This window comes from Mastomys coucha, unplaced genomic scaffold, assembly GCF_008632895.1.
Source record: "Mastomys coucha isolate ucsf_1 unplaced genomic scaffold, UCSF_Mcou_1 pScaffold5, whole genome shotgun sequence".
NCBI classification, from domain to species: domain Eukaryota; kingdom Metazoa; phylum Chordata; class Mammalia; order Rodentia; family Muridae; genus Mastomys; species Mastomys coucha.
The window spans coordinates 41,132,856-41,151,753 of record NW_022196911.1 but is presented as its reverse complement, the minus strand read 5'-3'; the positions used below and the strand labels follow the sequence as shown (position 1 = coordinate 41,151,753).

Sequence of the window (18,898 nt, the reverse complement as noted above, 5' to 3'; positions counted from 1 at the left end):
ATCTTGAGATCCTTCTGCCTCACACTCCAAGTAGCTGGGTTAATAGACCAGAATTACCAGGACAGTGCTAAAAATAAAAATAAATAAACAAAAGGATTTCTCAGTTAATATCATCCAGCGTACAGATCGTCCCGGGAGGATTTTGAACCTGCCGTTCACCCCTCCTCCACCTTTCTATTGTCAGAAGCGCTTCTCAGTTGGACAATTGCCTTGAGCTTAAGTGTGGAAGGGCACTGAACCCTGGGACCTTAAAAGTGGCATAGGCAAGGAAGGAGAGTGGAATTTTGCTAGTGTTATCAGGAAGTTCCCCAGCACCGTTTGTCAGTCTTTTCCTAGTGGGCTTTACAATGAGCTGGGAGCCTTGACAAGACATAGCTTTTCAGGGCTCCACCTTCAATATTCAGACTCTGGAGAACCAGGGTGTTATTCTTTTAGAGGTGCCTAGGTACTATTTAGGGCAGACATGGGGAGCACTGCTTAGGGCAGACGTGGGGAGTACTGCTTATCTGCTGCCCAATGAATTTCACTGGCCTGTGATGCTAAGAATGCGAGGCAGCATCTGTTGTCCTGTTCGGCCGTACACACGCCTTTCTGGTCTGTAGAACAGAGCACTGGTCCTGGCTGATCACAAAGGAGCTTAGACTCTAGTGGGAGATATACACACCTGCCTTGTGGTTAACATAAAGCAGGAATTTGGCTCAGGCTTTGAGGGCTTTTGCATGCATTCTGGAAGACAAAGGCCTGTATTAGGAAGAATCCGATTCAGCTTCACGTGACAGAGAAAACGAAGTTATTGTGGATTAGTGTGGCTAGATGTTTCTTTTGCTTTCATACAGTGTTAACAATCCACCCAGTCCAGATGTGGTGCTCACCTTGTCTTCTTAAACCATTTTCAGGATGAGGCCTATACAGTCCAAGATGGCTGCTGAGATCCCAGCCATCACTACCATATTCCAGCTAATAGGAAGGTCACTGTGGCAAAGAGAGGCAAAGCACCTCCCTTTCAACATATTTTTGGGACTACCCCTTGGGGGCTTAGGAGTCTAGAACTCAGCTACTTGACCATACCCTACTTCAATGGCTGAAATTGAAATAGCATTTTTCAGAATGTCCACATACAATATCATTGTAGGGTTCTGTTCCAGGAAGAATAAAGGATGGCAGTCACTGGTGACAGCTGGGATTCGTGTAAACTGAGACCTGAGGAATGAGCTGGGATTAGGCAAGGCAGGGACAAAGCATAGCCCAGGAGGGACTGGAGTAGTCTCCAAGGGATCTGCTCACCACCCTTCATGTTGTGGTCCAAACTTGTACCTGGGGCAACTCTATCGGCCCCCGGGTACTCAGTTCTCATGCCAACAGTAACTTCCACCCAATTCCAACCTCACATCCCAGCACAGAGAAAATCTTTTCATTGGAATGAGAGATTGCCTGGATTTATCATAGGCTTGGTAGACTGGAGCCCCTATTCTGCTCTGCCTTCTAATGACATGGTTAGATGGTTTGTAAAACAAACTTGAAAATCTTGTTCAAATGGTGCAATGTCAAGGGGAGGTGTAAGAACTGCTAAATAAGCTAATCAAAGATATAATCCAGCCAAGTGGTGATGGCATATGCCTTTAATCCCAGCACTCAGGAGGTAGAGGCAGGTGGATTTCACTACAGAGTTCCAGGACAGCCAGGGCCAGAAGGAGAAATCCTGTCTCAAAAAAACAAAAACAAAAACAAAAACAAAACCAAGCAGATTCTCACTACAAAGATTCAGGCTAGCCACACTCAGGAGAGAGTGTGCATCTAAGATTCTTTGCATCTAAGAAACACTAGTCCTTTTCCCGGGATGATTTTGACTTCTCAGAGGCTCCTAGAGACAGGGTCAGGGTTTACAGCTGCCGGAGTCACGAGAGATGAGGGTAGAGATTCTGACCAGGTGTCTACTACCACATGGGACCTGGGGCTGGAACTCAGATGTTTAGGCTTCAAGGCAAGCAAGCCATCTGACCACAGAGCTGCCTCAGCAGCTCCACAATAAAGTGCTATTCAGCTGTAAAGACAAATGAAAGTATGTCATCGGAAGGAAGGTAGATGAATGGAGAGATACTGTATGAAGCAAAATAAGGCAGATTCAGAGTCACGTGTTCTGTCATGTGTAGAACCTAGATTTTTATCATACACACACACACACACACACACACACACACACACACACACACACATACTGGTTGAAGCAGGAGACTTTCAGGTAAGAGACAGGAGATTAGTGGGGAAACTGAGGAAAGGGTAGTAGAATGTGAATATGGTCAAAGTAGGTGGAAATGTCCTTAAGAAATCCCTCACTTGGTACAGTGAATTTACTCTAATACATTTTTTTTAAACATGTTACATGTAGCTCTGACTTTTCCCCCAGGCAGAACTCTCCTGACAGCTGGTTGACAGTTAAAAACACATCTGCCTCCATAAATTCTTGGATACACTGTCATTGTTCATTAAAAACCCAGTTTAATGCCGGGCAGTGGTGGCACGTGCCTTTAATCCCAGCACTTGGGAGGCAGAGGCAGGTGGATTTCTGAGTTCGAGGCCAGCCTGGTCTACAGAGTAAGTTCCAGGACAACCAGGGCTAAACAGAGAAAAACCCTGCCTCAAAAAAGAAAAACAAAAACCCAGTTTAATAGCAATGATTACAAGTTTCAATTCTTGAATATGACAAAAAAGATATTGTAGATATTGAAGGGGGTCTCTGGGAGGAGTTGGGGTACAAAAGGGAAACAAGAATGTGATTTAATTCTATTTACTTAAAATGTTTTTAAATGTTAACACATTCAGATAAATTGAAATCATGTAACTTTTCTCATCATAACGCAAAAGTTAAAAAAAAAACAAGTTTCATTTCTTTAATCTTTGAAGACTGTTAGACACAATTTAAAAAAAAAAGGTGTATTCAGACACTGCTTTTGTTTAGCAAAGCACTTAAGGTAACTTGTGGAAATCCATGTGTGAAGTTCACAGACCTAAGCCACACCAGTTGTCACTTGCCAGCATTTCCAAAGTGTGTACTGGGTGATGTCAGTAGACACTGTTAAAACAAAAAAAGGAGTCTCAAACTGGTTAGTGTGGAACCCTGAGATGTTAGACTTTTGTGATATTATGATGACAACAGACACTGCTGTCTTTCACGTGGGGCACCAGCTTCCAAAATTGTCTGACCAAATACAGTCAGAACGTCTGAACCGCTGAGATCTAATTAGCACACCCTGAAAAACACTCCTCTCTCTTACTTAGCTCCTCAGGAAGGCAGCGTCCCATCTCCTTGCAGTACAACAGGTTTTTAACTTGCAAATACTTGGAGCACTTATGTCTAGAGTCCTGAACTCTCTGAGTGACACCTGAAGCCTACTCACATTATAATACACATTGAAAAGGAGTCGATTTGCGTAAGAAATCCCACAAAGTCCAATTTAACAAGAACAAACAATGAGACTGTCAGAAACCACTGTGGCTTGGGGCTCTGAGATTTCCCTCCCTAGAGAGAAATGCCCTTGAGGGAGGTTTGTTTAATCTGTGGACCTCTAGTCAGTGGCTTGAAAACTTGTAAGCAAACAGGTGTAAGTCCTTTGCAGGCAAGCGTGATTACCTGCGGTTGGTCTTCCCTACATAATACGCAGGTTTCTAGTCCAATTTACCCTGTGGTTCTAGAAACAGCCTGAACTCCTGACCTCTGATGCCAGCATGGAGAAGGAGGTGATCAAGAGATTACCTAGCCTTAGCTACTGCACAGCTGTAGAAGGGGCTGGAGAGATGGCACAGTGGTTAAAAGCAATCCCCTGCTCTTCCAGAGGACCCAAGTTCAGTTCCTAGCACCTATGGTGGATGGCTCACCACCTCTTATAACTCCAGCTCCATGAGATATTATGTCCTTTCCTGGCTTCTGCTGGCATGGCTCACAATGGCACACACACAAACATATCCACACAGAATGATAATTCTTTTTAAAACAACTATGGAAGAAGTCAGAGGTAAAAGGCTACCCTGGAAGCAGGTAATTAATGACCTTTACCTTTCTGCATTTTACACAGTGATTTCCTCATCCAATCTGTCTGTAAGATAAGGTCTATGATGAAAGCCTTTTAAATGAGATGGGTTAAAACAGGTCAAGCTGTTGCATGCATTTCTCCTAGACATTAACTGTATAACAGATAGTAAATATATAATCTTCCTTTAGTTCACACATAAAATGACATATTTGTATCATCCAAGAAATTCAGGATTTGTTCTTTACATCAAAATTACCTGTGCTGAGCAATTAAAGAATATCAAAGCCGGAGAGATGGCTCAATGGGGGAAGTTGCTTGCTTTGCAAACTTGAGGACCTGAGTTCATATCCTAAGAAGGCACATAAAAGCTAGGCACGGTAATGCACATTTGTAAGCCAGAACTAGGTAAGACAGAGATAGTGTGCTGGGCTCAGTGAGAGAATGACTGGAGATAACCATGCTATTCTCTGGCCTCCAAGCCTGTATTCACGAGTGCACACACACACACACACACACACACACACAGACACACAGAGTATCAAAACTGAAGAAATTATAGAATAGACATGCAAACATTATACCCACAACTTGAGGGTGCTGAAACACATCACCAACAGTAACTTTTAGTCTAATAACAAGACTGCAGCATCCCAGTAGTGAATGATACTGAACACCAAATCTGCCCAAATGCCTGTTGCGTTATGGGACAATTATGGTTCCCAGCTGATCTGAAGTTCTAAAGCAAGCTTTCCTGGACACTCTTGAGTCTTAAAAAAATGTTCAGAGGTTTACCTCAGAAAACTAACATTGTTCCCAACAGCTTTGCAGCAATACTTTACCATTAACTTTCAGACAACGACAAGGGCTTCTTTCAAAAATCTCATCTCCAACATCCAATCACTGGAAGCTCACACTTCACTGGAAGCTCACACTTAGAAGGGTTAAGTAAGAAGACTTCAGTTCACACAATTTACACAAATGGCTGAGGGAAGTGTCCTGATTTGTGGTAATTTCCCACCAATTCACTTTCTTCCTTGTAGATATCTTTAAAAATGATCTCACTTCTGGCTATTGGACTCTATTCTAAAGGGGGTCTTCTTTATTCACAAATGGTTGCTTGCCAAACTGTGACATCACAAATTGCATTTTTGTTGAGTTTCACTATGCGTTAAGTCTACAGGTGTGTAGAATTGTAAGTAAATTCCATGGTCTTCAATTCAAGAGAGAGGAGCCCTTTGGGGAGTGTTTAAATTATAGGCAGACTTGGATAACAGCATTAGAATTGATGGTACAACTTCAAACCTCTTGCAAACTGTGATGCTTTACACTGATGGTGACCTGACAGGATCTAGAATCACATAGGAGACAAATTTCTTGGAATGTCTGTGGAAGTCTGTAGGTCAGGTTAACTGAGAGAGGATGGCTTGCTCTAAATGTGGACAGCATCATCCCATGTACTGGGGTTTTCTTCTTACAAAGAGGAAGCAAGCTTAGTACCAGTGTTCATCTGCTGCTTCCTGAGCACAGCTGGTATGGGCCAGCCACCTCATGTTCTTAACGCTATGCATTCCCCCATGATGCACTGCACCATCAAACCATGAGGCAACATAAATCCTTCCTGAGTTGCTTTTCTCAGGTATTTTGTCATAGCAATGGCACACGTAATTGATACACGAATTAACAGGGTTCTGTGCCACTCCGCTGGTGTCTAGTAAAGTATCTGCAAGTGGCATAAAAGCTAACCACCCCGACCAGCATCTCCCTCCTCTCAACAGAAAACATTTAACGAGAGCATTTTCATCCGTTTATTTAGTTACAACAACAATATAACAATGCATACCAAATGGGAAAGATAGTTAAAATGATGATAAAATGTTCAGTAACAGAAATGACTATATCTGAAGGAACTGCCCAGGTGTCATTAAAATACATCTTTAACTTATAATTGGTTATTTGTGTAAATTAAATTTAGCAACTGAGTTCTAGTCCATGTCTACAAGTTATCAAAAATATTTTCAAAATGTTACATAAAAACTGACAACATCCATAAATATATAAACACCAAAATTTTTTCAGAAAAATAAAATAATGTACCCTGAGATAAAATGCTAATCACACTTGCGGTGCAGATATACTCACATGTGTCCTCACATGCCACGGGGAGCTTTCTGTATTTCACATTTTCCAAGATAACATAATGCTATCACATGTTGGTGCAAATCTCAGCCATGAAAGCAACTAGCTTAGACTTTATGATCCCGAGGCTGAGGCCCGGGAGTCCAGGTCACTAAGGAGAACTTAGGAAGGCATGACGGCACTTGGTACTGACTCCTCAGATCATGGCTGAAAACGCTCAGCAAAGCATTCTAGGCTTTTTTTTCTCACACCAACTGACCCAGAATATATTTTAAGAAATGTTTATTTTCTGCGCATATTTGTTTTAAACTATAAATTCCTGAGCACTTTTTCTTCCTCCTCCTCATCGCTGTCAGTGACATTGACTTGCTGGACCCCTGAGGGGGCTGAGGCCGGGGCTGTGAAGACATTCTCCAAGGCTCCAATGTCCAGTGGAGGCATGGGATTCAAGTACTCTTCCCCGCCGTGGCTATGGCTGTTGTAGTAAGGGGGCCCGTCCATGCTCTCACAGCTCCGAGAGTCTTCACTGTGTGTGTGCTCATCTGGATAGTCTCTGAAAGGATAGTCTCTATTTAAAGCTGAAAAGATAGCCTCATGTTTTTGGTATCTGTCTTCATAATAACCAAGACATTCTGGCATTGAACTTGGAAAATTTCCATAGCCAAAGGGAGGCCGACTATAAGGGCATGTGCTGTAACAAAAAAAAACAAAAACAACAAAAATTACATCAGATCTTGCCTACAATGCCTGACCCACAGACTATATGAGTTAATTGCATTCCCTGTAGGGCTTAGAAAACACTTTTTTTGACATCTTCCCACTGCCTATTCCATCCCCACCCAAAACATAGCAAAGGCAGTCTGGATGGACACGGTTGCTGACATGATCACCTCTTCCTAGTTTTTAGCTCCTTACCTTTGATGACCAGGATACAAATCGTCCCACCCCGTCCTCTACAATACCTCAGACCACAGTGTTGGAAATGGAAACACAACTTGTATGGCAATGAATGGGGCAGATGTAAAGGGTAAACTGTAAAAATGGCTCCTGTTCTAGAATGGGCTGAAAGGAAAAGCTGCTAAATACTGAAACCCTGAAACAGAAAACTCCAGCTTAATTTTACAAATGGCCCAGTAACAAAGTACATTTAGAATACTCTTTGTACTATAAGGCATTAAAACTGATATTGCACTATGCTTTCAAAGGACTTTTGCAAACAAACAAAACACCATGGAGCAAGACTGGAAAAAAACAAAAACAAAAAAACCAAAAAAACTTCTGCAGTTTTACAACTCACTCAAATCCAGTTGCCAATTCTCTTGAAGTATTAATCTCTTTGGAGGGGAAGAGGATTTAAACAGAAATTGGGCTTGTGTGCGCCATCTAGTGACAGCCAACACATATGATCACATTCATTTGTAAAACCCATGGAGTGCCAGTCACTGCACTACATCTTCTGAAGGAGGAAGGAGGTAGAAGGCAAGGGAGAGAAGAAAAAAGGGAGGAAGGTGGGAAGGATGGTAGGATGGAAGGCCAACTCTCTTTCCTTTCAAATGTATGAAGACATAGCAGACCACCGTCTCAAACTCTCTGAAGATGTCCCACTCCCAAACTTTGCAATATAAGGTACCTTGCTAACATTGAACACCACAGACATAAGTCAGTGCTTACAATTTTTAGGTTTACAACCATACTGCATCACTCTACTTCGGGTACTTAGAGTTAAAGCCTGTGCCCTGAGATACTGTCAGTCTCGCTGCCGTGACTTTGTTCACACTGCTCTCTGCCTTCAGGATCTTCCATCTACTGAACTCTACGCAGATGTCAGAGAACACATCAAGTCTAATGCCAATATAAAGCCTTCATTTAATGCAGACATAACTGCTCAATTAGTAACTGTCTTTCAAAAGATCCACTTTCAAGGCATGATAGAAAATTTAAAAACCTTAAATCTTGATATATATCAGACATGTGCTATAGTGTGAAACACCAATACTGCATGACTGTACTGTATGGGAAAAACAAGCTAGTGTTATATTCACAAGTCAATTATGACAAAGCTGGTCCAGGGTTATATTGGCAAAAATGAGTAGCTATAAAAGCATTCCTTCCATTAGGAAAAGCATCTGTGAACTTGATTAGAATAACAACATTAACCACTAAACAGAAAGATGTTGTATGCTTTCTAGGTACTGGCTGAGGATTTCACACAGAGCAAATGGACCTTACAGACATTTACATTTCATCCAACTGAATGGAACACATTCTTCCCCACACATGGAACATCCTCTAGGATAACTCATATAGTCGTTACACCCTAAATCAAGTGTTGATAATGTTTATAAAACTGAAATAATACCATGCACCTCCTCTGAACATAATGGGATAGACTTACAAATCAATAGCAACAAGAAGAAGGAAAAGTGTAAAAATAGTGGACATGGTGAGGCATAAACTAATGGTTAACTGGAAAAATTAAAAGAAACAATCATTTTCTGACAGTAAGTGAAAACAAACCTCCCAAAACTGTGTAATATAATCAAAGAAAATATATAGTAATATCCCTATACATCAGAAAACCAAAACAAGTTAATGCCATCACTGAGCAGAACATCTCAAGGACTTAGAAAAGCAACAACAGATCAAAAATTAGTAGAAGCAAAAAAGTAGGGAAAAAATAAACTAAAAGAAAAGATGAACAACAGGAAACCATGATGAGCATGCTTCAAGCTAGACTACACACACACAAACATAAACACACAGAGAGGGAGGGGAGAGGGGAGAGGGAAAAAGAGGGGAGATGGGGTGGGGGGAGAATATCTCAAACAAAATCAAAACATTAAAAAGATAATTTAACAGACAGTTCAGAAACACAAAGGGTCATAAAAAACTATCATGAGAAACTACATATTGAAATAGCTAAAACCTAGAAGAATGGATGAATCCATGAGCAGCACATACAAACCACCACAACTGAGTCAATCAGACAGAGACATGGTGGTTTGTTTGTAATTCTAGGACACAGGCAGAAGTGGCAGGAGGATTTAGGTTTGAGGCCAACTAGGATTCATATTGAGTTCAATGAAAACAATGCAGCTGGCTACACAGAGAAACAAAACTCGGGAAAGTGAACTGGGGCAGGGGGAGAAGAAAGAAGAGATGGAGGAAGGGAGAGAAGGAGGGGAAATCTAAACTGAATAAACCAGTACTGAGTAGTGAGACTGAAGCCTTAAGTGTAAAGGACCGTCCCAGACCTAATGAATTGACTACTGAATTATACTGTTCATTCAAAGAACTAGTTCCAATTCTTTGAAAACTATTCAAAAAATTGAAATGGAAGGTATTCTGTCAAAGACTTTTATAGGTCCAGCTTTTCGTATTACCCTAGTATGAAAATCAGGAAAACTATAGACCCATATTTTAGATAAACATGGTTGCAAAATTTTTCAATAAAATACTATTGACTTATATTTATTGGTACATGGAAAGATCAAACTCCATGATAAAATGAAATTCAAGGATTCAACATATACAAACAAATAAGCAAAACACATCACCACAATTCAGGACTCTAGTATATTTCATCTCCATACACAAAAAGTATGCAATAAGATTCAATATTTTATCATGGCAAAACACTTTTACCAGATCATATATAGAAGGAAATCCTCTAAATACTAAAGGCTATGTATGCAAACCCCACAGCCAGTATGACACCGAGCAAGGAAACTGCAAACATTTCCTCTAAGGTTGTCAATCACAAAGGTATCTGAGTTCACCGCTCTTATTTAACACAGTACTGAAAAGTCTTAGCATGAGTACCAGGAAAGGGAAAATAGAATATCTAGACTTGAAGTTAAATTATCCATATTTGCATATGACATGATTTTATATATAGAAAAACCTAAATTTCCCATCAAAAAGCTGTTAGAACTGACATATAAATTTAGTAAAGCTGAAGAATATGCATTGAGCATACAAAAATTGGGCTTTCTCTGTGCAGTCTTGGTTGCCCTTATGTGCTCACTCAGTATAGAACCATAGTTGACCTCAAATTTGCATTCTTCCACATCATTATGATGTGCTCTAAGATTCCAAACACAGGCCATACAATGAAATTGCTGAAAAGAAAATTAAGAGATCAACCCATTCCAAAAGCCATAAAAATTAAACATTTAGAGTAAGGTGGACAAAGAAAACTCGTTCTTTTACTAAACAGTGCTGGAACAATGCATGTATGTCAGCAGCAGAACAACACTGCATCCCATCCTCTCGCTGACAATAGAGCAAAGGCCTGCATGGAAAACATAAATTTTTAACATTACTGAAGGTGCAGGAGGAAGGATTCTGTACCCTGGTGTGATGTAGGTGATGACTTGGTTTTAATGACAGGACCCAAAAGCACAGACAATGAAAACAGACAAATGGGATGATGAACTAAGAAGTTCTCACACAGTAAAGAAATGAGAGTCTACAGAGTGGGAAAAACACTTGCAAATTATTCATTCAACAATGGATCAATATTTGGAATACAGAGCCACTGAATACCAAAAAATAAATATAAAAATAAAAAAGAGGAAATCATCAAATGGCCACATTGCAAGTCCCCGACTAGGTAAGACTCATTCAAAGCTGAGGTCATTATACCAGAAGATACTTATATTCCATATTTCTTACTGCACTATTCACAAATACACAATCAGTCCAATGCCCTTCAATGGATGAACAGATAACGATGCTGTGGTATCATTACGCACTAGAATACTATTAAGTCATAAAAAGTATGGAATACTAAAAAACATTTGCAGCAACATGAGGAGAAATAGGAACATTATGGTAAGTGAAAGAAAAGCCAAACTGAAACATAAATGCCATGATAACCATTCATTTGTGGAAACTAGTAAGTTGGTCTTGGGGAGGAACAATGGAATCTGATTGGATACTGGAAAGAGCAGAGGATATGGCACCAAAACACAGAGTGGCAGAATACTGGTTCGTTTCTAGAACTACTAGGTAACTACTGGTTAAAACAACCTGTGCTGCATTTTGAAATGACTAGAAGAGTAAAATTCCAAGCACATAACATGATTAATACTTAGAGATGAAGATGTTTTAATATCCTTTATTACATTGTGTAGATGCATCAAGTTCCATAAAGACAAACAAATATTAAGTTCCAGATACAAAGGAATACTGTTGGTAAGGCTCCACCCATAGCTTCTGGTTTCCTCCACCTAGGGCAGGGTCTACACACTTGTATTTTTCAAGTTCTAGTGCAGTCTCAACCCTCCTAATGACACCACCCTTTAATACAGTTCCTCAGGTTATGGTGACTTCCCAATCATACAATTATTTCATTGCTACTTCATAACTGTAATTTTGCCACTGTTATGAAACAATGTAAATATCTGATATACAACCCCCAAAGGGCTTGCAACCCACAGGTTGAGAACCACTATCCTCTCATTCAACCAGCATGCCGCCAGGAGCTGACTGTGCACTGGCTCAGCAGGAAGGGTGACAGAGGCACAATCATGCCAACACCACATGGATCCATGGGGCATTCTTAATGTCATTAGAGAGAAAACCAGTTTTATGTACTCCTTCATGAAACACACTACCTATGAGATGTCACTATGAGAAGGAGGAAGAGGGAAAAAGGAAGAGGGGGGAGGAGGTGGAGGAGGGGGAGGAGGAGGGGGGAAGAGGAGGAGGAGGAGGAGGAGGAAACAACAAAGAACTTGGATCTATACAGGTCGATGTCCCAGGATGTAAAAAGCCACAGCTAAGATGCAGATAACTTTTTGTTTCTTAGTAAATATACAGCACTGAAGAAGGTGGAGACCCATTGGTGGAGACAATCCAACCAATGTGTATAATTTGGTTGGCTCTTGATTTACGCACCTCTTGTAAAAAGACAGGCTTGAGACAATAAAGCAAAGGCAGATAAATTGTTGGTTAATAATAAGGCATGTGAAAATTTCAGCTATGAGATGGTAGGCAGTCATTTCATAAGTCTGTAACGAGTAAGCATGTGTGTGTGTGTGTGTGTGTGTGTGTGTGTGTGTGTGTTTGCAATATATTCTTTATCCAAAACATTTAGACCCAGAGGTGACCTGATTTCTGGACGTGTGGTTTATATTTATTTACTCTGACCTGTACTACTGTGCATGTGTAGGGATAGAAAGACAACTTTTGAGAGTTGGTTCTCTCTTTCCAGCATGTAGGTTCTAGGTATGGTACTCAGGTCATTAAACTTCATAACAAGAGCCTTTACCCATTGAGCCATCTCCCCTGTCCTGAGTCTTATTTTGCTTTGGAGTTTTGGAGATTTACATAGGCTTTTTTCAGAAATATTTCTGTTCTCCACAGTTGAAATTAAGTGTCCTCCTGAAATCTGAAACTTTTTGAACACCAACAGAAAAAAATTATTTGATTTGGATTTTAGATTTTGGATGAGGCTGCATGGATGAAGTATGAAACTATATGTGAGCCATATAAAATCTGAGATTTGCTCTAAAATACATCCTTGTTCCCAAAGTAAGGAGAAACTAAAGAAGCAAGAATAGTAAAATGTCAACTTCTGAAGCTAGGTGCCAGCATGTGGCACACATTGTGCTACATTGTTACCTTTTTTCGCATATGACATTTTCTGTAACAAGCTAAATAACACAGTCACAAAAAAATTAAGTTTTTCCTCCATGGTGAAGGCAATAAGATTCGTCCTCTGTCCTCACATTTACTATGTTAGACCTTTCTTTATCCTCACTGGGCTGGTCACTAAGTCCCCAGTGGCCACTGTAGCTGGTAACCCTGGTCTTCTTCAACTATAGCTGAACTGTGGGTACCAGAACTCAGAACTCTGTTCTTTGAGAATGCCCAGGAGCTGGGGAAACGCAGGTACAAGATGACAGCACAGAACCCCACACACTCTTCTCCTTCCATTAACTGCTCTGGCCTATAGGGCACAAGTTCTGTGTGTCTTCTGCTCCAAAATAAAGTGTACTTTAAAATATGACTACTTGGAAATAGGATTTTTTACAGATGTGACTACATCAAGGTGACATTGTATTGAGCAGAACATGATTGCAATTACTTGTGTGCTTATAAAAACAAGGTGTATGCAGGTATGAAAATATCAAAGAATATTTTGTGAAAAAAAAAAAGCAAGAAAAGGGCTTGGGAGGTGGTTCAGTGGGCAAGGCACTTACCATAAAAGCATGAGGGCAGTTCAAGCCCTGATAACCCACATAAAGACCAGGTAGCAGCACAAGGCTTAGGGAACCTAAAACATCCTACGGAACCTAAAACAAGCTAAAGGTAGAGACAGGAGAATCCTTGAAAGCCCATGGGCCAATTGGCTCAACTTAAGCAGTGGCAAACAATAAAAGAGATCTTGTCTCAAACACAAAAAGATTGAAAAACATACACAGGAATGCAGAATGAGAATGGAGATACAGACATAAGCTGAAGGCAGTTGAAGGTTGCCAAAAAGCTAGGAAGAAGAATTTTTTCCCAGTCTTCAGAATGGAGGACAGACCTGTCAATAGCTTAATTTTAGACTTCTAGACTCCAGAACTCTAAGAGTAACAATCACCGTTAATTTAAGCCATCACATTTCTGCTGTGTTCTTCTATTACCCCAGCAAACTAATCTGTCTAAAAGGTATTCAGCAACTATGAGACAATAATTAATTTATATTGTTTAGGCCACTAAGTTTACTGTAGTTTGTAATAATGGCAATGTTGAGCTATCTGCTGAGAATTCAAATTTTAGATTTCTATCAAGCCTACAATGAATTATCTATAGTCTATGCAATTGTATAAATTGTCTATACTTCCATTCTTTAGACTCCTAACGACTCTGACCACTTACATCTGTCGTGCAGATGCCTTCCCTAATGGCACGTTTCTAACTTACAAATCTTAACTCTACTCATATCTAGGAGGGAAGTCACTACTCACTGTATACTTAAATGTCCTAGGGAACTGGCTGTTTTCAGAAAAGCCTGTGTCACTTTCATTTCCACCAGCAATAAATGTGGGTTTTAATTTTTCCAACATGCTAATTTAAAACATTACTTTAGCAAATTCTAGCCAGGGAATCTGGAGTTACATCCCTGTGTTTTTACCATGTATTTCTGTAATGACAATATATTGAGTCCTGCAGGCCATGTGCTTACTGGCTACAGGGTCATTTTCTTTCAAGAACATCTGCTTGGCCGGGCAGTGGTGGCATGTCTTTAATCCCAACACTTGGGAGGCAGAGGCAGGTGGATTTCTGAGTTCGAGGCCAGCCTGGTCTAAAAAATGAGTTCCAGGACAGCCAGGGCTACACAGAGAAACCCTGTCTCGAAAAAAAAAATCTGCTTGGATTTTTGTTTATATATAAGCTTAACTTATATTGCATTGAAACTATTCTTTGTGTGTCTTGATATAGGCTATGCACACATGATCTGCATACTTACATTGTAAGTTGTCTCTTTTTTGGATCCCTCTTGATGCAAAAGTTGTTTTAATTATGATGTGGTCTAGTCTATTTTTTTTCTTTGTTGCTCATCTTTCTGATGTAGGACCTAAACACCACCAAACCCAAGTCATAAAATTTACCCTTACAGGCTGGGCAGTGGTGGCGCATGCCTTTAATCCCAGCACTTGGGAGGCAGAGGCAGGTGGATTTCTGAGTTCGAGGCCAGCCTGGTCTACAGAGTGAGTTCCAGGACAGCCAGGGCTACACAGAGGAACCCTGTCTCAAAAAACAAACAAAATTTACCCTTACAAGAAACTTTTATGGTTTCTCCTAAGAATTTCATGGGTTTAGCTCTTATTGTAGGTCTTCAACCACTTGAGATAAAAAGAATTTGTAGTGAGAGTGAAGAGTACAGTTTCATTGTAGGTATGTGGCTCTTCCTATTCACTAGCTCCTGTACCATTGTTGTCCACTCTTCTCTGCCCAGCTGAAGGGTTTTGGAACATCCCTGCTGAAAATGAAGTGAGTATAGATTTCTTTTTCTTTAACTGAGTTCTGTCTCATTACTTACCAAGTCTATCTTTATGCCAGTACCACATTGGGGTTTTCTTTCTTATTTTCTATGCTTCTTAAAAAAACTTTTACCTTTTAGATAAATTTTAGGCGCATAACCAAACTAAACATTAGTACAAAAACTTCCTATATAACTCTCCCTCCCAATATGCACAGGATCACGCCAACACATCTCATAGCAGAGTGGTTGTGTTGTTAAAAAGCACTTGCCTGTCTAGATGTTACTTCTCTGGATGTTAATAATGTGTAGCAACACCCACTGACCACAGTGTCTTACCCAACAGTCATTTCACCGCTCAGCACATCCATCCCTCCCTTCCCTGTTGAAGTCTGGAAACTTCAGAGTATGGCTCTGTCTTAGTTTCTCTGTATACTGCACTTCTGCACCATTGCTATTGCTGGATATAGCAATCTGTTTTTTTTTTTTAAGAAAATAAAATTTATTGTTTTTATATGTATAGCCATTTGGCTTGTACACATCTATGTACCACATGTATGCAGTGTTTATAGAAGCTACAGAAAAGCATCAGATCTGCTAAGACTAGAGTTATAGAGCATGTGAGCTGCCATGTTGGTGCACTGGAGGAGTGGCTAGTGATCTTAACTGATGAGATACCTCCTCTGACCTTGGATACAGAGCAGCCATGACTGGCATTTATCTTCAAGGGTTGAAATATATTATCCCGTGCTTACTTAGTTTTTAGGGTTACTTGCAAGAGATCTGATACTAGCTGATGTGTTTGCCTTTTGTAGGTTAATTGGCAATTTTCCCCTAAATCTTTTAATAGTTTCTTTGTATTTCTGACATCTTGACTATCAATCACAGCAGTTCTCAACCTTGGGTCTAAACCCCTTTGGAAACACATACCAGATATCCTGCAGATCAGATATTTACATTATGATTAATAACAGTAGCAAAATTACGGTTATGAAGTAGCAATGAAAGTAATTTTATGGTTGGGGTCACCACAACATGAAAGACTATATTAAAGGGTCACAGCATCAGGAAAGTTGAGAACCACTGGCATATTATGTATTTCAAGACAAGCAGACACTAGGGAAGTTCATGACCATCCCACCAGCACTGAAAAGATACTAACAGGAATAATATACTCTGAAGAAAGACAGCTTCAATCATGAGAACACAGAAAAGGAATTTTTATGAGGACTAGTTGAACAAAGGAGAACTAAGAGGGAATCCATCATATCCAGCACAATGAACCAGCAATCTCTTACTACTAGTACAGATAAAAAGGCACAATAATCCAAGCAACAAGATTATAGGAATTGGTAGACATTTTCAGTAATTCTTTTAATATAAATAGTTTTAATTCATAAATCAAGAGATATGAAGTAGCTGATTAAGTGAAAAAACAAGATCTAATACTCTATAGTTACTAAGAAATATATCTCATTGGTAAAGATATCCACGGAATAAGATGAAAGTCAATACATCAAGAAAAAACAAGCCCCAAAAAAACCCAAGAAAATTAAAAACCATATGGAAAGTCCATCTTACTCCAATTATCATGGCTACCATCAAGTAAACTATGAAAAACAAATGCTGATGAGGATGTGGGGGAAAAAAGAATGGTCGAAAGGGAGACTTCTATATACTGTTGGTGGAGATGCAAGATGATTAGTCACTATTAAAGCAGCATGCAAATTCCTAAAGCAACAACCCCTCCCCCGAAAAAAACCCAAAAACCTACCACAAGACCCAGTTACACTTCTACTTCTACATGGTACACACTCTAAGAAATATAAGTCAGTAAAACACAGAGATACTTGCATATCCATATTTGCTGTGGGTCTACTAATAGTATGGTATAAGCATAGATGCCATTTAACACAGGAATAGATATTTAAAATTGGACATATGTAAGTATGTATGTGTGTGTGCAATCGAGTTTTATTCAGCCACAGAGAAAAATGATATTATGTCATTCACAGGAAAACAGATGAAACTGGGGGTTATACTAAGCAAAATATGCCATCATAGAAAGACAAATTTTACATACTCTCTCATATTAAGAATATAGATTTTAAAAAAGTATGCATATATGTCATGAAAGTACCAGGGGGATAATATGAGGATGAGGAGGAAGAGGAAGGGTTTTTAAGGGACCAAGGAACAAGGGAGTAATGAAGGAAAGACAAATGCTGTATAATTTCTTTTACATATGGTATTGAGATTTATACACACACACACACACACACACACACACACACACACACACACACACACGTACATATACAATGTGACATGAACTAGGAACGAACTGAGGATGAGGAAACAGAGCCAGCGGCACAGAGGGGATTTGAGAGACAGCAGTGTGGGATAAATATAAACAATGTAATGATACCCATGTGTGAAAACAACAGAATGAAATCCATTATTTTGTATGTTAATAATATAAATGTTGAGTTATTTACAACAATATGTTTTTAAGGTTATTCAGATAGTAAATAGCTAAGAATAAACAATGTTTGACAATTCAGATATACTCTAGATAGTTGGTCTTCAAAACCCTCAGAGATCCACAGAATATGGCATTTAAAGTTGTTTCATTATTTTAAAATCTTTTTTGATTATGAGACAGGTCTCCTGACAGTACCTCCATTCCACTTCAAAAATTATGAACATCAGTAACTTTCATATGGAGTTACTCCAATTGTGTGTGGCAAGCTAGCCCCTGGGCAAAGAAACTGTATGGGCTACAAGTACAAACAAAATGCTGTCCAGAAAGGACAAATTGACACAGAGACACCAACTGGAATCTAACTGGAAGCCAATTAATTGCCAGGCTCTGCAAAGACAAGGTAAGTAAGTCCTTCATAATTCCTGCTTCACAAAGAGTCTGTCAGATATACCGGGCCAGAAGACTAAAGGCAGATGTTCCAATATTATAGAGACAATTCTGGGGAACTCTTCAAGCAGCCAAATATGTCTGTCTTTTATACACTCTTGGAGGCTGCCTGCCTGCACTTAGTACTTACTCAGATATAATTATTCCTTCTCAGGACTCTGATGGGGTTGAGGACTAGAGAGCTATAGTCTCATAATTAAGCTTAAGTTATTTAATGATTTACAAAGTTATTTTGAGTTATTTTAGGTGTAAGAAGATGTTTTTATGTTGGTAATGAAAGTTAGGATAAAATCTGAATTAGGTACAAAACTTTAAAATACACCAAGGTAGGACAGAAAATAGAAAATTTTCCTTAATTGTCAAATAGTATGGACTAACATTGTAAATGTATATCATATGTCATGGTTTTCATAATTGTTTCATAATTATTATTGTATAAAGTATATTATCATAAGGGAAAAATATTTATTAGACAAAAAAGGGGAAATACAGGCATAATGTTTTTGTACTGTGTAAAGTTTACCCTTGTGTGTGTGTGTGTTATTCAAATGCTGATTTCTCTGCCCTCATATCTTGTTTCAATCTGGACATGGCTTTGTTATGTTTATTCTTAGACCTTCCTGTCTCAAGCTTATATAAACATTGTTCCTCATTCATTCTCTGCCTTGCCAATAAAAGCCAATGAACCAATAAAGAACTTCAGAGAACGAACTAGGTAGGGCTTCTGATTCTAGGAGAGGTGGAGAAAGAGAGAGGAAGTATATTTGGAACCATGAGGGAGGTGGAGAAAGAATATCCGGAAAAGAGAGCAGAATCAAAAAA

General features: G+C 39.5%; 1 protein-coding gene across 2 annotated transcripts in view; it reads right to left on the bottom strand.

Moving 5' to 3' along the window:
• Positions 1 to 5,820: 5,820 nt before the first annotated feature.
• Positions 5,821 to 18,898, bottom strand: part of Sox30 (SRY-box transcription factor 30) — a 35,258-nt gene continuing 22,180 nt past the window's right edge. Inside the window, exon 5 of one of the 2 annotated variants that reach the window (XM_031353363.1) lies at positions 5,821 to 6,855. In XM_031353363.1, the coding sequence (XP_031209223.1) occupies positions 6,474 to 6,855 (382 nt within the window). In that variant the 3' untranslated portion in view covers positions 5,821 to 6,473. The remainder of the gene's footprint in view (positions 6,856 to 18,898) is intronic. The other variant, XM_031353364.1, reaches the window with a different exon arrangement.